Source organism: Nycticebus coucang, chromosome 1 (genome assembly GCF_027406575.1).
Source record: "Nycticebus coucang isolate mNycCou1 chromosome 1, mNycCou1.pri, whole genome shotgun sequence".
NCBI classification, from domain to species: Eukaryota; Metazoa; Chordata; class Mammalia; order Primates; family Lorisidae; genus Nycticebus; species Nycticebus coucang.
This window is the reverse complement of record NC_069780.1, coordinates 727797-754915: the sequence shown is the minus strand read 5'-3', so window position 1 is coordinate 754915 and position 27119 is coordinate 727797. Positions and strand designations below refer to the sequence as shown.

Here is a 27119-nt window from a genome sequence, read left to right as displayed (position 1 = left end):
TTAAGACAGTAGATGAGCTAATACAAAGCTGAGGGTAGGGGAGTGAGAGAGCCGGCAGAGGAGAAGAGAGAGGGGGAGGAGGGTCATGGTGTATGGCACACCTCTTGGGGGCAGGACACAATTATAAGAGGAACTTTATCTAACAAACGCAATCAGTATAACTTAATTCTTTGTACCCTCAATGAATCCCAAACAATAATTATATATATAAATATAAATACATATATAATATAAATATAAAAACATTATTATATATAATGTATTAGGAAATAAACTCGGGCATAAAGATAGGCTCACCTAATCAACCATATTTTAGTCTGTTTGTATATAATGTGGAAAAGTGAAGAACAAGATTTTGTATCAATTAACGTAAGATACTTGGAGGTATCATGCAAAAGTCCATCCAGAATTACAAAATTACAAAAATTAAGCCATAATACATTCATGAAGGGAATACTGGTAGTTCTTTTCTACCTGAAGTCATTTTTTGTATTTCCTTTTACATTTTATTGAGCAACTGCCATAATCATAATTTCCTATGAACTTTGAAAGACATAAAAATGAGTAAGGTATGATCCCCACCCCCATGGAGCTTACAGTCTAGTTGAAATTACATTTATTAACATATGTCTATGAAATACGTCTAAAACACATAGATAATGAGTGTAAATACAGACAGGTTCATAAACAGTAAGAAGCCACATGAAAAAAATGGCAGTTTCTTAAAAATTTAAACATGTACTTACCATATGACCCAGCAATTGCACTCTAATCCACTAATCCCAGAGGAATAAACTCTTACGTTCACACAAAATCTTGCACACATGTTCATAGCAGCTTTATTCTTAAGCCCAAAATTGAAAACAACCCAAATACCTTCAAAAGGCAAAGTGGAACACTCCCAGCAACACACAGAATGGACTGTGGACACACAGCAAGTTGCATGAATCTCAAGGGAATCACACAAAGTGAAAGAGCTGGTCTGAAAAGATGACATACTGCACGGTGCATTTGTATGCCACTCTGGAAATGCCTAAACTTTTGAAGATGGAGAACAGTAGTGGTCGCCAGGTCTTAGCGACTGGGGTGCAAGAAGGGGTAGGGCCAGGTGGCTGTCACCAGCACGATGGTCCTTGTGATCAAACAACCTGTATGCTGAGTGTGGCAGAGGTCACGCGAGTCTGTAGATATGATACAATTCCACAGAACTAATCACACAGCACAGTCATGCACTTTCAAAATTGTTAAAATCTGAATGAAGTTGGTGGGTCGTCTCAAGGTCGCCTTCCAAGCTATAACATAGCAGTATAGCTGAGCAAAATGTTGCTGTTGAGGTAAATGCACTAAAGCGTTCTCAAGATTCTTCTGTATTATACCTTACAGTTATAATCTTAACTATCTGAATCTATGATTATCTGAAAACAAAAAGGTATTTAATGGTAAGGAATTTCATAAAATAATATATGTTACATCCAATTAAAGGGATCAAGAAAGGCCTCATGGAAGAGGCAGCATTTGAACTACACTTTTGAACTACACTCGACATAACTAGTCACTCTATGGTTAATAAGATTTATCATTTTTTTTAATTGAAGTGAAAACTTAGAATAAACCCTCAGAGTGAGAGATCACCTTGACAAATTTGTTTCGGAATGATCCCGATAAAGCTTCTTTTGTAGAATCAGAATTAGTACCATATTTTTCAAAACAAGATAATAGGCTCATTGCAGTAATAGTTGTAACAGCTGCCTTATTGGGAGCATCTGCTATGCTTAGGAGTCACATGAATAAATGTTACCTGTATTGTGCAGGTGAGTAAATTGAGGCTTTCTGCTATAACTCACGGGTAATGTAAATCTGGGATTACTTTTTGAAATTAATAAATAATAAAAAAACCTGTGTTTTCTGTATAATGTAAAAATAAAAGAGTCATTCAACAACATTTACTAGGAGATTTATTCACAGAGCTCTTTACTAAAGGCTGTGGGAAGAAGGATAAAAGAGCTGCCTGTCTCCTGCACAATTAGTCGTGTCTTCTTAACCTCTCTGATGAAATGGTTACCACAAACATGCTTATTTTTCTTTTTTTTTTACTTTTTCATAAAATTATTTTTTTCAAGCATTTATTTTAAAATTATAAAACATAGCATCCCACTCACAACAAAATTGTAACCTTTATAAAAGTAATTACACTGCACACAGTCTGATCCCAAAGCAGTCACCCTGGAAATTATTAACAAAGTATAAACACATAGAGTAAAACAGGGGTTCTTTAAGAACATGCTTATTTTTCAAAAGAAGTTACTGTTTTATAGTAACATCTCAGGATATAAAATCAACATCTACAAATCAGTTGCCTTTGCATATGCCAATAACAACCAAGATGAGAGGCTAATCAAGGACACAATTCCCTTCTCAGTAGCTTCAAAGAAAATTAAATACCTAGGAATATACCTAACAAAAGAGGTGAAGGACCTCTACAAATAAACTATGAAACCCTAAGAAAAGAAATAGCAGAAGATATTAACAAATGGAAGAACATATCATGCTTATGACTGGAAAAAAATCAACATTGTTAAAATGTCTATATTTCCCAAAGCAATCTAAAAATTCAATGCAATCCCCACTAAAATACCATCATCGCACTTTCAAGACTTGGAAAAAATAATTCTTCATTTTATATGGAACCAGAAAAAAAAACCCTATAGTCAAGGCAATTCTTAGTAATAAAAACAAAGCTGGGATCTTCAGCCTACCAGACTTAGGCTGTACTACAAGGCCATAGTGATCAAAACAGCATGGGATTGGCACAAAAATAGAAACATAGACATCTGAAATCGAATAGAAAACCAGGAGATGAAACTCATATCTTACAGCCACCTAATCTTTGATAAACCAAACAAGAACATACACTGGGGGAAAGAATCTCTATTCAATAAATGATGCTGGGAGAACTGGATATCCACATGTAAGACTGAAACTGGACCCACAGCTTTCTCTACTCACAAAAATTGATTCAAGATGGATAAAAGACCTAAATCTAAGGCATGAAACAATAAAAATCCTTGAAGAAAGGGTGGGAAAAACGCTTGAAGCTATCCACCTGGGGAAAGACTTTATGAGGAAGACTTCCACGGCAATGGCAACAACAAAAATAAACCAATGGGACTTAAACTGAAAAGCTTCTGTACAGCTAAGGCAACAACAACCAAAGCAAATACACAACCTACACAATGGGAAAGGATATTTGCATATTTTGAATAGACAAAAGCTTGATAACTAGGATCTATAGAGAACTCAAATTAATCCACATAAAAAGAGCCAACTATCCCTTAGATCACTGGGCAAGAGAGATGAACAGAACCTTCTCTCAAGAAGACAGATGAATGGCTAACAAACATATAAAAAAAAGTTCATCGTCCCTAATTATTAGAGAAACACAAATCAAAACCACCCTGAGATATCATCTAAACCCACAAAGAATGACCCACATCACAAAATCTCAAAACTGCTGATGCTGGCGTGAATGTGGAGAGAAGGGAATACTTTTACACTGCTGGTGGGACTGCAAACTAATACAACCTTTTTGGAAGGAAGAATGGAGAACCCTCAAAGAACTCAAACTAGATCTCCCATATGATCCTGCAATCCCATCACTGGGCATCTACCCAGAAGAAAAAAAAATCATTTTACCATAAGGACACTTGCACTACATTGTTTATCACAGCTCAATTTACAATCCCGCAAAATGTGGAAACAGCCTGAATGCCCACCAACCCAGGAATATATACCATGGAATAGTATTCAGCCACTTAAAAAAAAAAAAAAAAAAAATGGAGACTTTACATCTTTTGTATTGACCTGGATGGAAGTGGAACACATTATTCTTAGCAAAGCATCATAAGAATGAAGAAGCAAGAATCCTATGGACTCAATTCTGAAATGAGGACAATTAACAACCTACTACACGGTGGGTGGTGGGGGAAGGGGAGAGCAGACTGAGGGAAGGAGGGAAGGGATGGGGGGTCATGGTATGTGGCACACCTTTTGCGGACACAATTATAAAGAGGGTCTTTATCTACCAAATGCAATCAATGTAACCTGGTTCTTTGTACCCTCAATGAATCCCCAACAATAAAAATAAGAACATAAAGTTTAAACTATTGCACATATGTTTACTGCGACCCAAATCTCTATTTGCCAAATCCTTTGTAAAGTCAGCAGGAATTAATTTTTAAATGCCTTTTTTGAAAAGTAAATTGTATTCTTTTGGCTTTGCAGATTCTAATACAGAGTTTAGGGCCCAGTTTTTACTGTGGCTTAAACACCCTGACGTCCAGAGCCCGGAGCCCTGGCCGGCTTCCCTGCAGCTTCCTGCAGCCTGAGAGCGCCAGGAGCTCTGTCATAGAATACTCGCGGCCCAACGACACCAACTTTGTACAGAACACTCAGAGCACTCCAGTTTGAAATGTGCTCATATCTTTACTAAAAATGTAACATTTTTCTCAATATTGTTTTCTCGAAGGTTTTATTAAATGGAACGAGATAGTTTATGCAAAACATTTAACGTTGACAATTCACATTAGTTTTTGTATCTTATTTTAGCTAAGGGCCTACATTTTATCAGCTTCTATGTCAATGTCATTCAGGTCAAAGTGAAGTCTGTCCTGCTAATGCTGGTATTAAAGTGGTGGCTGTAACAACGCAGAGCTTGTGTGCGCAGCTGCACACAGCGAGGAGGGGCGACCGAGGCCTCGGTGGGAGCTCAGCGCCACCAAGGTGTGTCTAGGCTATGGTGCTGATGTCACTGTGGCCTAGGTCACCCAAGGCTCGGTAATAATTTTCTAAAGCCAAAACTGTAAAGACGGCCGTATTGTGATTTTCCTCTTCAGTCCCGCATCCAGGTGGTCAGCAATGCAGCGTGAAGCCAGCTTGGGCAGGGAGGCACTGGCCGGATGCCTTCCCACTTCAGCCTGGACTAGGCCACAGGTGCTGTGAGTACCAGCAGACTACAGCACAGCGGCCCGCAGGGCGCACCCGCCACGGCTCACGCTGAGCTCTGTGCAGGCTCCAGCTGCACGGGCTGTGCACTCCCACCTGGACGCACCCCCTCCCGCCCCCGCAGCTCCGGAAAGCCTTAGCTGCAGCAACTGGCCATCTGGGCCAGTCCTCTCTTCATCCCTTCCCATTCAACTGCACAATTTTGCTACATAAGTCATGCTGATCATTGTTAAATGATTTTTTTTTTTTTTTTATTATTGGGGATTCATTGAGGGTACAATAAGCCAGGTTACACTGATTGCAATTGTTAGGTAATTTCATTCTAGCCTCACATTTCCAAAAAATGTGTAATAATAAATTAATAACATTTTCCCCTTCTTCCCTTTCTTTATAGATTATCATAACTTCAAGAAAATGGATGATGTATTTATTATTGTATATTGACATCCTCAGCAGTGCAATGTTAAGTATCGTTTGCTTTAACTTGTTTATAACAAGCACATTACATGGAGTTTGTATTATTGTAGGTCACAGAAACCAGAATCTTCCTCATATTTATCTCAGTCATTTGACTGGAAATAAACCTAAACCTAAATCAGGTTTCTCACTTGATTTCCATTCTTTCTCCATCATGAAGCAATTGGTATTCCGCTGTCTGTTTGCTTGACCTATCATAATAAATATAATTTTCCACATTGCGCTAAGAAAAAAAAATACTTCTCTAAACCAAACAGTAGGTGTTTTTCATCTCATATTTTCTTTTACTCCTTGTCCTGTACCTTGAAAGTAAAAATCTACAAAGATGATAGAAGCTGAAGGAAATCAAAGGAGTTGCTTTGAATAGTATGTAGGCGCAAGAAATTTGCGTCAAGTCAAAATTTAGGTGACAGAAATCTAGAAAACTAAGTGAATACGGTTAGGAGCTGGCAGAGCAGAGCGCGCATGCGCACACACAGAAGGACCTATAGGCCTCAAGGGTGCGCCGAGACCAGTCAGAGCTGGAGGATTTGCCAGGCTTCTTCTGCAATTCCGTGTCTCTGAAAATGGCCTGTGCACAAACAATGTGTTGCGTTTCCTCAGATACCAGTTCTGGCCGTGATCCAGTCGCGGAGGGCAGTAACTCTAGTGTAAACGCCGGGCTTGTTGGGCTTGGCGCAGCCTTCTCCCCAGCTCACTATCCCAGCGAGGTACCAGATGTCTCTAGCATCTGCACTGACCAGTGGTCCTCCAGAGTCACCCTAGAGGAGAGGAAGAGACAAGTAATTCACAATTCAATTCGTTACACAGGAAGTTGCTATTTCTCTAACTTAAGAGTGCAGTGAAAGAAGGGATTTTTAAAGTCTTCAGTGTGTTCAAACCCAGACGTGACTCTCTGCACCTGCTCCGGTATCCAGCTGCCAGAGGCACTCCAATGCCTGCTGGGTGCCCTGAGGTTGAAGGCTCCATCTCTCTGGGGAACAATCCTCTTAACTCCCCTGATACATCTGACAAAGTAACTTACCTCCTTATTAATGTGGCATAACCGCACAAGAAGGGTAAAAAAGTCCATTACTAACAAGAAGCACAGACATTAGAGTCAGACCTCAGTGTTCCCATCTCAAGTATGGCCCTTTCAAGCTGGCTACCGCTTTTAATTTACATATTTGCAAATGCTCCTAATGATACCTCTATTGTGAAGATTATTTAAGAAAGTGAATCTAAAGTGCCTAGTATAGCACAGAGCAGACTTCAGGAAATGCATATATAAAAAGACAAATTCTAATTGTTTATATCTGCAAATAACAGACACCTGTTTCTTCCTAAAGGTTATACCAGCCAGGCATTGCTGAGCACGCAGTCGAGTGCTCTACGCTCTGTGAACCCCCAACATGCCACTTCACTGAGTTATGTAATTCTTGCACAAAACCCATAGAGTTCAGCTTAATATTCTCTAGTTTAGCAATAATTAAGCTGAAACTCAGAGAAATTAAGTAAGTTGCCTGAGATCACATGCCAATCAGTGGCAGAACTTCAATTTGAATCCAAAATGAACTAATTCAGAAGCCCAGGCTTTTTCCCCTATATTACACTAATTTCCTTGTGAATTTTTTCTTCCTCGGTGTTAACTATTATGAATAGCAACTAAACTTGAAATGTTTGTAATTTCTTTTGTTAACTCAAACATTTTTAAAATTTTATTTCAGATTAATATGAGGGTGCATATGATTGGTTTATATTGTTTGTATTTGTTATGTAAATTTTGGGTTGTAGTTGAATTCTTCACCCAGGAGGTATACCCTAAACCCCTACTTTGAATCCTTCAGGTGAGAGCTTCCCAAACCCCTCCCCACTTCCCTGTCCTTCTTGAATTTAATTGCATTTTTCTCTCATATTGGCCTGTAATGGTTAATCTGCTAGTTTCACATTAGTATTGAGTATATTAGATACTTGCTTTTTCATTCTTGGGATATTATACTAAGCAGATTTTCTTCAACTTCATACAGGTAAATACAAAAGATGTAAAGTCTCCATCTTTTTAAGGCTAAATAATATCCCATGGTACATATGCCACAGTTTATTAATCCATTCTTGGGTTAATTCCACATCTTCTTGATTGTGAATTGAGCTGCAAATTGAGTGTAAATGACCTTATGACAAAACAATTTCTTTTCTTCTGTGTAAAGACCATGTAATGGGCCTACAGGGTCAAATGGAAGGTCTACTTTTAGATCTTTGAGAATTCTCCATACTTCTTTCCAAAAAGGCTGTATTAGTTTGCAGTCCCACTAACAGTATAAAAGTGTTCCCTTCTCTCCGCATCTGTACCAGCATCTCAGCTCTGGGACTTAGTGATAGGGGCTATTCTCACTGGGGTTAGGTGATATCTCAAGGTGGTTTTGATTTTCATTTATTTCTCTGATGATCTGGGATGATAAGCATTTTTTCAAGTGTTTGTTGACCAATCATCTGTCTTCTTGAAGAAGGTTCTGTTCATGTCTCTTGACCACTGATAAATGGTATTGTTTGCTCTTTTTTGTTGATAAGTTTGAATTCTCTGAAGATTCTGGTTAGTAGCCCTTTGTCAGATTCGTAACATGCATATATCTTCTCCCATTCTGAAGGTTGTCTTGTTTTTTCATTCTTGCCTTGTTGATTGTGTCCTTAGTTTTACAGAAGCTTTTTAACTGAATTAGATCCAATTTATTTATTTTTGTTGCTGCTTCCATTTCCAGTGAGATTTTCTTCATAAATTTTTTCCTAGACCTATGAGATTCAGAGTTTTTCCCACACTTTCTTCTAAAGTTCTTATAGTATCATGTCTTAGATTTAATTTTTTTTTTTTTTTGAGACAGGGTCTACATCACCCTCGGTAGAGTGCAGAGGTGTCACAGATCACAGCAAACTCTTGAGCTTAAGAGATTCTCTTGCCTCAGCCTCCTAAGCAGCTGGGACTACAGGCACTCACCACATGCCCAGCTATTTTTTGTTGTTGTTGTTGTTGTTGTTGCAGTTGTCATTGTTTGGCAGGCCAGGCCCAGGTTCGAACCTGCCAGCCTCAGTGCATGTGGTCGGCACCCTAGCCACTAAGCTACAGGCACTGGGCCCTTAAATTTAAATCTTTTATGCACCATGAGTCAATTTTTGTAAGTGGTGAAAGGTGCAGGCTCAGTTTCAGTCTTTTTATGTGTGGTTATCCAGTTCTCCCAGCACCATTTATTAAATAGGGATTATTTCCCCCAGTGCATACTTTTGTTTGCTTTATCAAAGATCAGATGATGATATGAGGCTAATTTTACCTCTAGGTTTTCTATTCTGCTCCATAGATCTACACCTGTACTTTTATGCCAATACCATGCTGTTTTTTTTCACTATATACTTGTAGTATAACCTAAAGTCCGGTATCTGGAATCTGATGCCTCCAGGTTCATTCTTATTTTAGTAGAATTGAAACTAGTACAGCTTTTATGGAAAGAAGCATGGAGACTCCTCAAAGAACTAAAAGTAGACCTTCCATTTGACCCTGCAGTCCCTTACTAGGTATCTGCTCAGAAGAAAAAAATATATTTTACCAGAAGGACATTTGCACTTGAATGTCAGCTCAATTCACAATTGCACAGATGTGGAAATAATTCAAGAGCCCATCAGCCCACAAATGGACTAATAAACTGTGTATATGTGTACGATGGAGTACTACTCAGCCATAAAAAGATGGAGACTCTACATCTTTTGTGTTTACCTGGATGGATTTGGAAAACATTCTCCTAAGTAAAGTATCACAGAATGGAAAATCAAGCATCCCATGTACTCAATACTAAGTTGAAGCTAGCAGATTAACAATTACAGGCCCACATGAGAGACAAACTTGACTAAATTTGGGATGGGAGGAGCTTGGTGGGTTCCCACTCAATGGGTACAATGTACACGTCACACCTCCTGAGTGAAGGACACAACTACATCTCAGACTTTACCTTACAAATGCAAGCAATGTGACCTAATTGTAGGTCCCCTCATATCAATCTGAAGCTTAAAAAGAAAAAGATTTTCAACAGTCAGCAAATTTCATTACCCAGGCATCACCTATTACACAAGGATCCAGAATAAAATCATCAGGCTGCATTCTTCTAAGAAAAAAAAATTAAATTAAAATACTTTTTGTCTTTGGGTTGTTAAGACAGAGTCTCAAGCTGTCACCCTAGAGAGAGTGCTGTGGTGTCACAGCTCACAGCAACCTCAAACTCTTGGGCTTAAGCCACAATCTTGCGTCAGCCTCCCTAGTAGCTGGGACTACAGGCGCCCACCACAAGGCCCAGCTATTTTTTTATTGTAGTTGTCATTGTTGTTTGGCAGGCCCTGGCTGGGTTTGAACCCGCCACCTTCAGTGCATGTGGCCAGCACCCTACAGGCACCACCTAAAATACTTTTTAGAAGAGAAATAAGAAACAAAGGATTTGGATCAAACCCATTTAATCAAATTTCCATCATGCATAACGGACAGATTTGACCCTAACATGGTATAGCTAAAGTTATTCAGATACCACAGATAAAGCGAGCATCACCAATATCTAGCATTATACAATTACAATTGCATACAGTAATTTGCAGGGTACAATGCAAACAAGTTAGACTTGAAGAGCATTTATTTGTGTTTGTTTACATCATCACTTCTGCAAAAAAATAAAAATAATAATACTAATCTGTCTAGTTGTCAATGTCGACAAACTGGAAGTCTATTTTAATTTATTAAAATGAGGTTCAAATAATATTGTCATTTCTCTATGGATATATCTGATAATAGCCAAAAATCCTAAATGGTGAGTACTGAACTTTATTAAGATTTTCTAAGCAATCTAAAGAAGCTCTTCCTTGAAACAATAAAGAATAAAACCCATGTTCATTTTTTCTGCCATGTATCCAGCCCATGTTTAGTTAACCAGAACATGCCCATTGATCTGTAAGTCCTCAAAGAGCAAAACATGCAAAAAAAAAAAACAGACATTTTATTCTTCAAGAAAGGCAAAATGACCCTCAGGTTCTCTCAGGAAAAAAAAAAAAGATATATATATCTAAATACATAAAAATCACACTTTAGAAGTAGAACTACACCACAGTGGGGAATCATATTGATAACAAAGACAAAAGAGAAAAAAGCTGTAAATTCTAACTTTTCTAAGAAGGAATTTAAAAAATAAAATGACTTCAGTAATTTTTCCAAGAAAAAAAAAAGAAGTCAAATTGTTCCTTTTACTGACTATAAGATCATGTTTCTAGAAAAACCTAAACACTCCACAAAAACCTCTTAGATCTGATAAATGTATCAAGTGAAGTTGTAGGATACAAAAACAACATGTAAAAATCAGTAGTGTTTCCATAGACCAACAATAAACTAGCCAGAAAAGAAATCAGGAAGGCAATCCCATTACAAAAGCTGAAATAAACCTGAAATACCCTGTAATAAATTTAATCAGGAGGTGAAAGGCCTCTACGAGAACTAAAAAACACAAATGAATGAGATTTTAGAGGACACAAAAAGATGAAAGGCTATCCCATCTTCACAGATCTGAAGAATTAATATTATTAAAATGACCACACTATTCAAGTCAATTTAAAGATTCAATGCAATCCATATGAAAAATCCATTGCCATTTTTCCCATAACTGGAAAAATGATCTCCAAATTTGTGTCAAATCGAAAATGATCCCAAATAGCCAAAGCATTCCTAAGCAAAAAGAACATAGTTGGAGGCATCACATTGCCTGACTTCAAAATGCATGGCATGCTATAGTAACCCAAAAGCATGACATTGTTAGACAAACGCACAGGCCAACGGAGAAGAATAGGGAACCCAGAAATAAATCCACACACTCACAATTGATTTTCCAAGAACACACATTGGGAAATGACACCCTCTTCAGTAAATGGTGCTGGATATACTTGACATCCATATGCAGAAAAATGAAATGGGACCACTACATTTCACCTTATACAAAAGCCAGCTCAAGATGGATTAAGGATTTAAACATCAGCCCCCAAACTATGAAACGATTAGAGGAAAATTCATACAGAAACTTCAGTACATTAGTCTAGGTAAATATTTTATAACTAAAACCTCAAAAGCATAGGAAACAAAAGGAAAAGTAGATCAATGGAATTATATTGAATTAAAAAGCTTCTGCAAAGCAAAGGAAACAATCAACAAAAAGAGACAACCTGCTGAAGGGGAGAAAATACTTGCAAACTGTTCCTCTGACAAGAGACTAATATCCAGAATATGCAAGGAATTCAAACAACTCAACTAAAAATAATAAGAATATTAATTTCACTGAAAAGTAGGCAAAGGAATGAGTAGATATTTCTCAAAAGAAAACATATAAGTAGCCAATAACTATATGATAAAATGCTTTGCATCATTATCATAAGGAACTGCAAATCAATAAGATGTCCTGGTACCCCAGTTAGAATGGCCTACACACACATAACTCAGACAAAGAGATAGTCAAATGCTAATAGGTAAGTCAAAATTAAATTCTATGAAAACATTAACATGTGGTTCTATTTATATGACTTTCAGGAAAACACAAAATTGCAGAAATGTAGAACAAACTAGTGATTGCTATGTTAAGAATGGTGAGGTATGGAAAGTGTCACTCTTGTGGTAGGTCTTTGTTGTGACAGGACACAACCTGCAACCTTATCTACAGTGATGGTCACACAAATCCACACACATGACAATCCTGAATCATCGATTCCTTGATTCCATCCTTGATCCACTTTCACCATCGATTCCTTGATTGCATCCCATGCAATGTGAGATGTAACCATGGGGAAACAGGGGAAAGGCACCTGTGACTAATCTGTTGCTGCAATTTCCTATAAATCTACAATTATTCCCAAAAAGTGAACAAAAGATTAAGCAGCATACTAATAGGCAAAACCATTTACCTGGCATGCATCTCTTTTTCCTTTTAAGAAACCAGCACATAACATTCTAGGAGTTATGGCACCGTTGTACGACTGAGGTTCATTGCAGATTCTGGTGTCTATGAGAGTCACCTGTGCTTGCCGAAGGTGATTTTGAGTGGTTCCTAAGGGGAAAAACATCTTTGTTCTTGTAGATATTCATATATTTTACAAACCTGAAGAAATTCTTTCATAATTATTGGATAAGACAGTAGTATAAAATCTTAGAATATGTATGTTTTAGACACAGTTACTTTCCTAAATACTTTAAATGAAAAGTTACATGCCTAGGAAAGAACTTCAAGTTAGTTAACTAATTTCCACTTTATTCTTGAGATTAGAAGGAAATTTTGGTAGGGGATAATGAATGATGTCTTCATGATGCTCTGATCTCCTGAGTAGATAAATTAAAGATCCCTAATCTCTTAAGTGGCTAATTCCTAGTAAAAAGTTCAGTGGCCAGGACACCTGGGCAGTGTTTGCTCTTTCTGAGACCTTTACTAGCATCATCACCCCAGCAGTTAGGACACCATGGACGATGACCTGGGGAGGGAGGAGTCATAACTCTCTTTTTTTTTTTTATAACTTGCATTTTCTTTTCTTTTTTTTTTTTTTTGCAGTTTTTGGCTGGGGCTGGGTTTGAACCCACCAACTCCGGCATATAGGGCCAGCACCCTACTCCTTTGAGCCACAGGCCCAGCCCCCAGAGTCACGTCTCTTATAACACTGGTGGAACCTAACTTGGCCTGGGTCCATATGACCAAACAACCAAGGCATTTCAACATAGTGAACGGAATTCTTTAACCACCACAGAACATCAAAGTAGATTTGATTTGAGTTTCTTTCAGATGCTCACCGTCATTCTGCAGTGCTCCGAATCCTGTCACAAACATCTTGGCACCAGGATGGAACTCATAGGAGGCGTCAGGGAGACAGACTCTGTGTGCTGTGTTTGTGTAGGGGACAGGGCTAGAGAGCTCTGCTAGTGAAATATCATAGTCGTGTGACAGGTGTTTGTAGTTTTCATGAACAATTATCCTCCGGAGGCCTTGCACCATTTTTGCAGGTCTTAGCGTTACTCCAAAGGAAGCAGTCCATCTGGTGTGGTCCTTATACCTAGGGAGAAAAAATGAAGATTGGATTCCAGTCTGCTGACGATATAATCAAGTGATTTAGTATACTAAATATTGATAATTCAGTCTACAGGTACAGAGAATTTTTCTTCTTTTTAAAGTTACAGTTTCTATGTATAGAAAAAAACTCTTTCCAAGCTGAGAATCAGGCTCGGTGGTCAGGTCAGGTGGAAAAGCCACTGCTCCCTAAGACAGGACAAAGTCTCCACAGATCTTGACAAAGGAATTGAAGGAGTCATTCGGGGAGTTTCAAAAATGCAGTAGAAAGTTTCAGAAACACATGAAACCACAGAGGAGAAAGAATCCCAGAGCTTGAAGACCAGGCTCTCTGTGAACCCAGTCAGCTAAAAATGCAGAAAAGCAGAGGGTAAGAGCAGAGCAACTCTGAAACAGTTTCAGGACGACGTGAAGGCCCAAGCACACGAATTACAGGTACCCGAAGGGGAAGAAGACAGTCCCAAGAGTGTGGAAGCCTCGTCCAGGATGTTATAGCTGAAAGTTTCTCTAACGTTGCTGGGGATTCAGACATTGGCCTACTTGATGGATATCCAACCCTCGAACCCGGGAGGCTCAATGCAAACAGACCTTCTGCCGACACATTGTAATGAACCTGACACCAAAGTTGAAATGAAGGAGGAAACTCCGCAGGCCGCCAGGCACCAGCGCAGCTCAGCCACACCCACGATGTTGAGCCCGTCGGGGTGTCAGCTGACTTCTCAGATGGTTACATCATCTTTAAAGTATGCTAAGCTCTGGTCTGTCAGAATGCACCAAGTGTGTATCCCTCTTGCCGACACCTGGTGCACTTTAACCCGCCATCACCCTCGAGGCCCGAGACTCACGTGGCGAAGCAGTGGGCCGCGCTCACGAGCCACGAGGCGTTGATGAGCGCGGCGCCGCAGCGGTGCACCCCGTCCCACTGCAGGCTGGCCTGCCACGGCCACTCGCCCTCCTGCGCCGCCGTCCCGCCCACGATGCGGACGCTCTGCCCGGTGGGGCTGCTCCTCCGCGTCCCGCAGCCTGCAGAACACAGGGGCGTCAGCCAGCACTTCTCGTAAGCTTCCAACTGTGCTGCTAGTCCCCACAAAGTTTCTTAAACTTTGTGCTCTGTTAGTATCAAACATTTTCTCTTGTTCTTTCCTTTCCAAAACGGTAACGTTTCACTTAGCTCCTGTTCAGCCTGTAGGACTCAATTTCCTCTTCTAGGCGTCTTCTCTGACAATTCCCCTGACTCCGGGTTGAATTAGTTATAACTTTCCAGATGTTTGCACACTTCGCGATGGCCATAGTTACAACATACTCTTTTACTACTTGCTCCTCAAATGATATGTAACAGCAGAGAAGGGGCTATCCGGGGCCTCATAGGACGCTGGCCCGTACACCTGTCCCTACATTCACGACAAAAACTCCAAGCAATGCCTGATATCTAAGGCATCAAAACCACCTTTTTTTGAGGGCTGTTGTTTTAAAATTACAAGTTCATGCATTAGTCTGATGCATCTAGTCCCATTAGAGTATCAGCTGCTTTAGGCAGGGATCATATCTTATGCACTTTGTAGACTTATGGTCTAACACAGTGCTAGCACTTAGCAAGTTCCCAGTAAAAATTGGTGACAAGAATATATGCTATTTAGATCATAGGATTATCTTTTGGTTTTGTGTTCAGTTGAGTTTATAAATTAACTGACATTCTGAGCTACAGTAGCACATTTTTTTCCATCTGTTAAGATAAATATGTAATAATTCTATACTTATTAAATTTATTCTCTAGGCTCGGTGCCAGCCACTTACACTGAGGGTGGCAGGTTAGAACCCGGCCCCCAGCCAGGTAAACAACTGCAACAATAACAACAACAACAAAAAAATAGCTGGCCATTGTGGCCGGTGCCTGTAGTCCCACGTACTTATGGGGCTAAGGCAGGAGAATCACTTAAGCCCAAGAGTTTGAGGTTGCTATGAGCTGTGATGCTACAGCACTCTACCAAGGGTGACAGGGTGACATAGTGAGACTCTATCTCAAAAAAATAAATAGATAAATAAATTTATTCTCTAAATTAGCAGTTCTCAACCTGTAGGTCACAACCCCTTTGGGGGTCAAACGACCCTTTCACAGGGGTCGCCTAAATACATCCTGCATATCAGACATTTACATAACGATTCATAACTATAGCAAAATTATAGTTATGAAGTAACAGCAAAAATAATTTTATGGTTGGGGGTCACCACAACATGAGGAACTGTATTAGGAAGGTTGAGAACCACTGATCTAAATCATAGTGGGGGTACTCTGCCATAGGGGAAGAAAAGTACCAGGACTAGAGTCAGCACTTTTAAAATTACACATGATATCATCTAGATAGCAAAGCCCAGTAATGTCTTCAAAATATATCCCAACCCCATAATTGCCCACAATATCCATGGCATGGGATTTATAACAAGATTTTATTTAGGATAAAGTGACAATCAAGTTTCTGCCTCTAGCTGAAAAAAATCAACATATATATAACTTTTATTTAATCTTTAGAAACTCGCTCTGAGAGTACATCGTAGTGATCTGCTAACAGAGCACCAGTAAGTAGACTATTTTTGCCCTTTTTTAACAGTTGCACAATTATCTTCTACAACACATGTGCCATAGGCACATTCAGGTAATGCTACTTTGATAAATATAAAACTTACAATTGTTCAGGTAGCTGTCAGTTTCTGTCTTGTTGATTTCTGAAATACACAGGGTGAGCAGAACAGGTCAGGATGTCTCTGAGTGCTTCAAACACTAAAAAGCTGCTTGATTCTATCATTAGATAGTATCTCCAGGTTATGAAGAAAAAGCATGGTTAGTTTGTCATAATATATGCTTGCTGTCATGGGAAGGAAGGGAGAAAGTAAAATTCTTTTAACATCCCTAAGGGTAAGAGTTCACATATTTATATTATAAACACCTATTCCCTGTCCATTAATTCTAATTCATTAGTTTTGTATTGAAGCCCAAGAATCTGAATTTTATACCAGGAAATCAGGTGCAGGTAGTTCACAGCCTCTCTCTAGGAAACTCTGATCTAAACTGTAGCAGTAATTACCCAGTTGTAATGGCACTTTTACTGACCATTACTTCAGATTATTTCACTAAGTTCATAAACATAGCCTGATCTATGCAGCACATGTGGGTAGCATGTCCATAAATCAGTCCTCACATATATTTAAAAGCAATGTTGTACCTTTTAAGGCTTCTTTCTGCTAAGTTTTAGAAAGACAGTTTGTCCTCAAATTGTCATTCAGCTCCAGCCAATACATGCACTAACTCAATCAATAGATCAAACTCTAAGCTCAGACTTTGCAACTAAGTAAATCTCCAGTGACCAAAGTTGTTCCCTTTGAACTTGACAGGATACATGTCCTTCATGCAAAAGTATTGATCTGTTAATTTCTTCTTTTAGTATTTAGTAATATGTATTTACTGGAAATCTGTATTCTAGAAAGTTTTCTTTCTGACTTCATGTATTCCGGCTATTTGTGGGGAAAATGGGAAAAATAAGAAAGAATTGATCTTTTGTTCCCAATTAACACTCAGAGAACCACCTGAGTGTTTTCTGACAATCTGTTCTTCTCTATCTCAGGCTCTTGCTAGGGACATTCTGGCTTTGTGTGCGGACACACCCGACACAGGGGCTTCATGGAAGCCTGCCTTGCACACCACACCCTGCCCCAGAATGGCCTTGTGCTTGGTGAAATGCTGACTAGAAATTCTTAATAATTTCTGTGCTTGCTTCAGCAGCATATATACTAAAGTTGGAATGATATAGACAATATTAACATGGTCCCTGGCCAAGGGTGACATGAAATTCTTAATCATTTTATCTTATGACTTGTCTTGAGAAAGCAAAGCCCAATAATGGAGCAGGTGCTGAGCATGGGAAACACATACGACTGCTTGCCACCTCATCTAGGTGTACTAATATCATTCATGGTGCCCTTCCAAAAAAAATAAAGTCAGAATTTTGGTGGACTCACAATGCATGAGAGTTGAGTAAGACTCACAGCAAGTCTAAGTGTGTGTTATGCCTTCCTCTAAGTAGGCAGGGGCTCTGCCAATTTTCTGCTTCAACTATAGATTGTTTAGAATCCAGAAGGAAGGCAATAGCATCCTCCCAAACACAGGGGAACAAGGACCCTGTTGCATCCTTTCTTGCTCCTGTTGCTTCCTATTAGCCAACAGCTTTTGCTGAAAATAATAAGAAAGAGAAAGAAAGAGAGGCTGGGCGCAGTGGCTCAGGCCTATAATCCCAGCACTCTAGGAGGCTGAAACAGGAGGTTCCCTTGAGCTCAGGAGTTCAAGACCAGCCTGAGCAAGAGCGAGACCTCATGTATATTAAAAATAGAAAAATTAGCCAGGGACGGTGGTGGACACCTATTGTCCCAGCTACTCAGGAGGCTGAGGCAAGAGGATGGCTTGAGACCAAGAGTTTGAGGTTGCTGTGAGCTATAACGTTGTGATACTCTACCCAATGTGACCAAGTGAGACTCCATCTCAAAAAAGTAAAACTAAAAAGAGAGAAATAGCTCCTTTTTCTTTCCATCCTTGCTCTCTTCTCAGTGAGCTAAAGGCAGAGCATGGTAGGATGTGTCCTTGTCAAGAAGGGAAATAAACAGAGCCAAGCCCGCCTTGTGCTGTTTCCATCAGTTCCTCAGAAACTAGCAGTGTGCCTGAGTGGTGAAGTGCAGCCCAGTCAGAGCACAGCCTGTCTGGCCTACGTGCAGACATCTGCCTGGCTTCATACTTGCCCTTCATTTTTTTTTTTTTATTTTTTGAGACAGAGTCTTACTATATCACCCTCGGTAGAGTGCTGTGTTGTCACAGCTCACAGCAACCTCAAATTCTTGGGCTCAAGCAATTCTCTTGCCTCAGCCTCCTGAGTAGCTGGGACTACAGGTGCCCACCACAAGACCTGGCTATTTTTTGGTTGCAGTTATCATTGTTGTCTAGCAGGCCCAGGCCAGGCTCGAGCTCGCCAGCCTCGGTGTAGGTGGCCAGCACCCTACTCACCGAGCCATAGGCGTCGAGCTGTACTTGCCCTTCATATTCACAGAGGCCACTTGTCCCCTGTTCTCTAATTCCTAGGGCACCATGTCTATCAGCCACATGTGGCCAGTGAACTCTTGACATGTGCCTGGTTTTACTGTAATGTAAGATCAGCATGAAATGTGCCCTAGAATTCAGAGCTTTATTCAGAAAAACAATGTAAAATGTCTAAATGTCTAAAATGTCTAAAAACAATGTAAAATGATCTTTACATGGACTACATGGTGAAACAATACTACTGTGGACATGTTGGGTTAAATATACAAATCATTGCAGTTAATGTCACATGTTTATTTTTATTTTTGTAATGTGACTACTGGAAAATGTAAGATCATCTTTGAGCCCACACAGCCTGCTTCTAGCCCTGCACTGTTCTGTAACATAGAACTGGGCCCATAACTAGAACTTGAGGACCTCATGTTTCTTACTTTCTAATAATGAGAACCTGTTACTACTTATTTTGTCCTTTGTGGCCTCACCAACAACAAAAATATCACCTCAAAATTTTCACTTATACTTGAAAACATACCAAAAATAAGCATAAGTAAATACAAAATTTTCACTAGTAAATGGTGTAAGGGAAGAAGCTATAACAAGGCATAGAAAGCAAATGTGCGGATGGTGTGAACCGTTTCCTACATCACCCTCTCAGAAGGGGAAGTGAAAGCAACCAGGAAAAGAAGAAGAAGACGCAAATCCACGTCCTCCTTTAACAACTGGACCCTAGGCCGGAGGACAAGCCAGTATGGAAGGGCCTGTCCTGGAGTTCATGAAAAGCTTGCATGGGAGGAACAGTGAGGGTAGTTTTAAAAATTAAAATACTTTTTCAGTACCAATTTAGTTCTAAAGAACTATCCTATTGGTAGCAAGACCTCAGAATTAAAGCATATAAAAAAAATAAAAATAAGTTATTCTATGTAGGAAGAGTAAACTAAATAAGGGAAATCAACTTACTTTTAATTTTAACTGATTCTGGATCTACTTTAGGGGGTCCCACAGCATCTCGCAGCTTTTCATGTAGAACATGTTGAATAATATAATTTACAGTTTCAGGATCCTCAGTAGCACGGAATCTACAGATCAGCAGCATATGAGCCAGAACCCTGTGTTGCTCTTGACTGTGGACAGGAAGAGGGGGCGAGTGGGAATGAGGGAGGGAGGGGACAGAGAGAAGGGGAGGGAAAGAAAGGACAGAGGGAGGGAGGGAGGAGGGGACACAGAAGGGGGAGGGAGGGGAGAGGACAAAGAGAGGGGGAGGAGGGAGGGGACAGAGAGAGGGGGAGAGAGAGAGGAGACAGAGAAAGGAAGGGGAAAGGAAGAAAGTGAGGAAGGGAGTGAGGGAGGGAGACGGGAAAGGAAGGGAGGATTGAAGGATTTATGATAAAATCACAGTTTTTTTCTTTATCATTTTTTGGAAACACACACAAAAAATAAATCTCTAAATGTTTCTTTCTATATTCCTGTTGTTCACTATGTACAGAACCCCAAACTCAGCCTCCCTGACAGCAAGCTGGCATGTCTGCATGGTCTCCCTTACCACCAAAGGTCCTAATTAAGTATATGGCTGTTAACATAAAGACACTTACCTTATCAACCATCCAAAATTACCCAACATCAGGTGTAGTAGACATGACATCCCTGTGCTTTCAGCCTCCAGGTTTCATTCTTGTGACTCAGGTCCACTGATTTCTTCTAAGCAATCTTCCGGCTTCCCTAAACGACCCCTGATCCTAAGAAAGCTTGACCACATTGTCCTGACTTTACGTGACTGTATTTCCACGACAGAGTATTAATCAGCCTCGGTGTTAACTGTATGAGTTACTACCTGCCTGCATTTGCTCCTTCCTTTCCATAGTCAGTTCCAGCAAGCTTGCCCCCCGCCCCCCCCCCCCACTGCATCAGCCCTACTCTCACAAACTGCACACGAGCATCTTAGTTTTAGAGGGCAGTTTTGTGTATCTGTCATACATTTGAATATCCGTCCTCTCTGACACAGCATTTTCACTTCTAAAAATTAAATCTTCAAATGCAGTCTCAGGTGTGCAAAGCATATAAATATGTCATATAACTTTATTTTTATAAGAGGAAAATAAATAACGACTTGAGTGTGCATTAACGAGGTGAACCTACTGTGTCTATCACACCAGCACATACTTGTAGTGAAATACTACACGGCCAGCCGAAGAACGAAATAGATCTATACTCAGTCACTGGAAGATGCTCAGAATAAATGAAGAAGATGTGTTGTTTGTGGGAGAGGAATTGTTGGACAGGAGGCTTCTCATTCTATTTTATATAATTCTGTGTTATTTGAATTTTGTATAATTTTGTGTTGCTTTTGTAATCTGGAAAACATAGGGCTTTAAAGACATTATTATTATGTATTTCAAACCCTTTCACTGCCTCAAAAAAAGAAAAAAAAGTACCATGAATTATTTATTCTTCTTTTGCTTAAACTAGTGCTATAAAAAGCAGTAAACCCTCTGTCTCCCCTACAGTCCACCCTCTCTCTCACCTTCTCTTCACAGTATTGAAATAATAAGTCGCCTGACTTCCTTCATCCCCACAGCCAGTTCTCTGCTCAAACACTAATAGCCTCTAGCTGACATACCCAGGGGACTCTTTTCAGTATTTGTTTTACTTGGTCAGGAGTATCGATCAACGCTGACCATTCCCTCCTTGTAACTCCTTGTCTTTAGCGTAAGTACTGCCTCACTCGTGATTTTTCTTTTTTCCTATTCCTTTCCTATTTCTAAGGTTCCTGTTTTTCTTCCATTCCCTTAAATATTCTTGTTCTTCAAACTTTCTTCATCCTCTTTTTTTTTTTAACTTGCATTACCTTTTTTCTGAGAAACTTACACTCATGCTTTCCAAAATGTCTATTCCACGATGAGCAAGTTCATGTCTTGCACTCAGCTCCCTCCACCAAGTCACCTCCATTTTTCAGGCTCCTACCATCCCCAGTGTCTTAGCTCAGCATCTCTAACACAGACTTCACCCCTCCAATAAACTTGCCTTTTTACTGACAGTAATGGGACAAAGAATAGTGAGTAGCCGCAGCAAGATCACTGGGATGAAGAGGTGAGGAAATTGGAAAGTGATTTGGAAAATGGAATTGGCAGGATCTTGTTATTCATAAAGTATGAGGGACCCAGACAGGGAGGAGTGTGTGATGCCATCCACGTTTCTCATTAACACTGCTGAACTCTCCTTGAGCTGAGGAATTGTCCATGGAACTTCTACGTGGAGATGTGTGTGGGCAGGAAAATAATTAGAGAAATTGGGAAAATAGTTCAGAACGGAGATAGAAACCTTGGTTTTAAGAGCATACAGGTTTGCGAAGTGAAAATTTAAGAATCAAAGAGGTGGGTGTAGATCTGAGAAAGGACACTGTCAAACATCAGAGAATATGGAATTGTCAGGAGAAAGTGGCCAGAGATGTCAGCTAAATAACTGACTGGGAAGTAATTTCTAGAATCTTGTCTTTAGAATCATACTGGTTACAGTTCTTATCTTGTTGAAAAATACAAATAATTTGTACTAAGAAATACATCATTTAAAATTCTCCCATAGTATTTTGCATAAAATTGTTACATTCTGAACCTTTTTATTGGTGGTCAATTAACAGATGAGATTTTCTAAGCTAAATATTTGGAGCATACAGAGGTGAGATAGAAGAAAAGTAAGGAAAATTGAGGAGGAGGAGGACCCCGGGCTGAAGACAAACTTCCTCATCACACTGCCTCACACAGGGCACTGCTCATAACAAACCCCAGGTGCATTAGGTCCCCACTTGTACTAGAGTTTCCCAAAAGCAATTGTATAGCATCAGCACCAATTACACTTCTGTCCCTAGCGATCACCTTGCAAATGGTTACTTGAGGTGTAAAGAATGAGTAAGGGATTCTGTAAGCTGTGGCATACACAGAACACGACCCAAATAAATGCTTATTGAATTGAATAACATCATATCATTAGCACTTCCAAATGTGTTTATGGCTTTCTAGGTTAACAGTATCAGCTTTAAATTAAATTCAGAGATCAGCATTTTACATTTACATACCTGAATTTGACAACATGAGATTTGACAAATTCTCCCTTTAATGAAGATTTATAAAATGCGTTTCTCACCTGTTTGAAAAATAATGGAACTATGTCAGCAAGAACAACTCTCTGCAAGTTTATTCAAAGCTCTATGGAAAAATAAAAAACAAAACAAAACAACGTTGACCAACATTTCCCAATGTGCTGAACGTGAAGAAGCCTGTGGAATCTTCTTTGGTATGTTCAGTGATTTCAGCTGACTTCTGCCTGAGGGGTGACAAAAGCTGGAAACTACAGTGGGGCCAGAGAAATGCCTGCTACACCAGGCACAGAAAGAGGCCCAAGGGAATGAACCTGTTGTCTTGGAAAGTAAGAGTGAGCATTGGTACCCTGGGTAAGGGCTTTCACTATACACAGACAAAATAAAATAATCCTGCCCCTGATAGTTTGAGCAGAGAGATGAGCGCCTGGCCGCATCACATGGCTTAAAGACAAAGTCTAACATAGCCCTAAGTTTCATTCTGATGAAATGAAAGAAGGCATTTGATAAAGTTATTTCTTACTGTAATGAAATAAGAATTCTAGCCAGCTTAATGTTTTAAGAGTTTAAGGAAACACTTCAAGGGTCTCTTGTTTTCAGTGTGTGGATTTTCACCAGTTACTGCAAGCTTATTAGCAGAAGCGATGAGCGTTTTTATTCTTCCTTATATCTCACTGACTCATGAGTTTTATATCCAGGGATGATGCCTACAATTATGAGACAAATCAGCACAGTTCAAATAAGTCCTCTAAATAGGATGACAATACTCACTGGACAATTTTTATTTAAGGATTTATTTTTATCAAGTAATTTTAAATCTAATATTAATTTTTAAATAGTCTTTAGGATTAAAAAGTCCTATCTATCTATATTCCCTTAGATTTAAATTCATCTATAATTTACTTATTTAAATAAATAAAATTTATTTGAGTGAATGAAACTGTATACAATGGCTCATGCTTATTATCCCAGCTACTTAGAAGACTGAGGCAGCAGGGTCGCTTAAACCCAGGCTGCCGTGAGCTGTGATCATGCCAATGTACTTTTAGCCTGGCCAGCAAGCAAGACGCTGTCTCAAAAAAAAAAAAAAAAAAAAATTTGTTTGGTGAATGGTACAAAGAACAAGGAAAATAATTGCCTGTTTACTTGACCTTTCGTTTATTTTGCATATGTATTTTCCTTCAAGAAGGGCTTCTTCATATACTTTCCTGATCGGGTGTTTGCAAGGAGGTATGTAGCCAGGATTCAATCTCTGCCCAGCCAGGTGGCCTAATCCCAGGCTTCCAGTGTCCTAAGCAATTTCTGGGGCAGAGGGATGGGAATGGGGGGTTCTTATCCAGGATATTGGAAGTGAAAAACAGTTTGGAGATTATCTAGCCTAACACCTTAATTTTCATATAAGGAAATTTGTCCAGAATGATAACATGATGGCCAAATGACACACCACTGTCTAATGAGTAGGACCAGCACCAGAGGACTTCCCAACTCCTGGCTCACCCTCACTTCCAGCATAGCCTTACTTCCAGCATGTTGCACTGCTAATTCCTTCACAGACTATCAGAAAAGTTAAATTATTCTTTGATAAGCCTATCCTGCTAATTTCTCCAGTTAGGATGAATGTTGATCCCTTAGGGATAGAGGTAAGTATCCGTGGATTTCCTATAGACTTTTGTATCAAAACTGGTTGAAGATTAGATATTTTTAAAAACTAAGAGGCTATTTAGGTGTGTGTCTGAATAGTTTCAATCTGCACGATCTATTGTTCAGGGTCTGCTTTTTAGGAAGTCTGGAACATGACAACTGCATTGTGGGCCACCTTCCCATTTCTAGAATTTCTGGATTCTGCTGAAAAATAGGGTAGCACTATTATATTTAATAATAACAGATTATAGTTATTTAATGATTGTTTATTATAATAGGAACACATATAACTTCCAAGAGAATTTTTGAAGTATTTTTTGATAGGACTCACAAGGTATTAAAATAATACTGCACCCCATTTAAAACTGCAATAGGCTAGAATAACAAGAAAAGACACACAAGAACTAAAATGCAAAGTATTTTAAGAACTGTAAAATACTGTTTGTTTTTCACAATGCTCATAATGCTTTAAAAAACCTTTAGGGATGCATGTTTTACATACCATATGGTTTATCTATTTCAAATGTATAATACAAATATTTCTGTTAAATTAACCAAGTCGTATAATCACCACCACAGTGTAGCACCTTTTCCTCACCCCAACAAGATCCCTTGTGTCCATTTACCATTAACCTCTCCCACTCCCCTGTTCGTCCCAAGTGACCATGGTGGACTCTCTCTATATATTTGCCATTTCTGGACATCTGCTATAAAAGGAATCTCGCCGAGCAGAGTGAGCCCGGACACAGACCAGCGAGTGGCCGGCGTACAAGTCACAAGCTCCTCAGTTTTGTGAAACATCCCTTAGGTGGGGCCTCTTTCCACTGTGCAAAGACACACAAGGATAAGTTGAATGGATGTGTTACATGCTGGGACACTTAAAAATGTGGTTAAAAGGGACAGCAAGCACCATGGAGTGGAGGAAAAGGTGCTTACCATTGACTCAAGTCTCTGGCTCATCTCTGTAAAATTTTTAGAAGCCTCTCTTCCAAAGTCAGCATAGAGTTTGTCGCTTGTGAATGACAATGTGCTGTAGTAATTGTAGGTCTTCCTTTGATCTAGAAGGAAAGGGGCAAAATCTCATCATAATTTTTATCAGATGTGTAAGCCATCATTATTTCCCCCATTTGGTGGTTACTAGAAAGAGTGAGACAGGAGGAGCACTTCCAGCCGACATCACAGTCCTCATCAGCCTGCCTGGCGTCGCCAGTGCCTCAGGATAAAGGACAAGGGCGCTTGTCAGGGTTGGGTTTAGTGGACAAAACCTAAGCACGGGGCGGGAGCGCTGCACAAACTCTGCGGGACGTCGGGCCTGTACTGTGCACCTGCCCTTCCCCAAGAAGCCACAGGAGGCAGCACCTGCGGTTCCCGAAGAAGCCACGGGAGGCGGGGAGCGCGTCTGAGCCCCCGATCGCCCAGGTGACTGCGCTTTATATCCAAAAGTAGCTTTCCCTCCTAAGTCACCTACACGTCAATTCTGGCCACAGGAGAAAACTGATTCTGGCTAATGAGGGAGATGAAGGTGGAAATTAAAATGGCAGGGATTCTGTAAGAAGTTTACGGAACCAGAGCTGCCGCCGACGTAACTCCGGACACCATTAGCTCCCCGGCTTCCCTGTCGCTGCTCCTCTCCCCTCCCAGCAGCAGCAGGGGGCGGGCGGTCGCTGCTGGCCGCTGGCGCCTCCGTGCGTCTCCTCTCGCCCGCTGCGGGGTCACGGCCCTGGCCCCGCGGCCGAAGCGCACAGAGTCCGGGAAGACGCGCCCGGGTCCCTCCGCAGCCGCGTCTCATCCTGGCGCGGTGGCCGGGCCGGTCCGGAGCAGGGAACCAAGGCGCCGGACGGTTACTGTGGGAAAGTGGGCTCATCCAGGCCCCATCTCTCTCCTCTTCCCTCCTTCTCATTCTTTGCCTCTTCACCTACACTCCAGAGGAAAGGAAGCTAACGACGAACCTCCTCACAGGCATCTCTGGTACCTCCGGTTGCTCAGAGACTCTGTGTGAAGGTGGTGTTGGGCACGTTTAACAGTCCACAGTCTCACATGTAAGAGACAACAGTCCACTGTCTCACATAAGAGACAACAGTCCACCGTCTCACATGTAAGAGACACAACAGCCCAGCGTCTCACATGTAAGAGACAACAGTCCACAGTCTCACATGTAAGAGACAACAGTCCGCCGTCTCACATGTAAGAGACAACAGCCCGCCGTCTCGCATGTAAGAGACAACAGCCCGCCGTCTCACATGTAAGAGACAACAGTCCACTGTCTCACATAAGAGACAACAGTCCACAGTCTCACATGTAAGAGACAACAGCCCACAGTCTCACATGTAAGAGACAATAGCCCACAGTCTCACATGTAAGAGACACAACAGCCCAGCGTCTCACATGTAAGAGACAACAGTCCACTGTCTCACATAAGAGACAACAGTCCACAGTCTCACATGTAAGAGACAACAGCCCACCATCTCACATGTAAGAGACAACAGCCCACAGTCTCACATGTAAGAGACAATAGCCCACAGTCTCACATGTAAGAGACACAACAGCCCACCATCTCACATGTAGGAGACAACAGTCCACAGTCTCACATGTAAGAGACAACAGCCTACAGTCTCACACGTAAGAGACAACAGTCCACAGTCTCACATGTAGGAGACAACAGTCCACAATCTCAAATGTAGGAGACAACAGCCCACAGTCTCCCCACATGTAGGAGACAACAATCCACCGTCTCACATGTAAGAGA

The 27119-nt window shown here is 40.5% G+C and overlaps 1 protein-coding gene and 1 pseudogene across 1 annotated transcript in view; one reads left to right on the top strand and one right to left on the bottom strand.

Annotated features, from left to right (window-relative positions):
* Positions 1–4436: 4436 nt before the first annotated feature.
* The window catches only part of LOC128588019 (transmembrane protease serine 11E-like), a 41846-nt gene continuing 19163 nt past the window's right edge, over positions 4437–27119 (bottom strand). Inside the window, exons 3-10 of the mRNA XM_053594951.1 lie at positions 25310–25431; positions 22712–22779; positions 19603–19766; positions 16251–16289; positions 14414–14591; positions 13295–13554; positions 12421–12563; positions 4437–6239 (exon numbers count right to left, since the gene is read on the bottom strand). Of these exons, the coding sequence (XP_053450926.1) occupies positions 6078–6239; positions 12421–12563; positions 13295–13554; positions 14414–14591; positions 16251–16289; positions 19603–19766; positions 22712–22779; positions 25310–25431 (1136 nt within the window). The 3' untranslated portion in view covers positions 4437–6077. The remainder of the gene's footprint in view (positions 6240–12420; positions 12564–13294; positions 13555–14413; positions 14592–16250; positions 16290–19602; positions 19767–22711; positions 22780–25309; positions 25432–27119) is intronic.
* On the top strand, positions 17328–17426 carry LOC128592742 (uncharacterized; annotated as a pseudogene).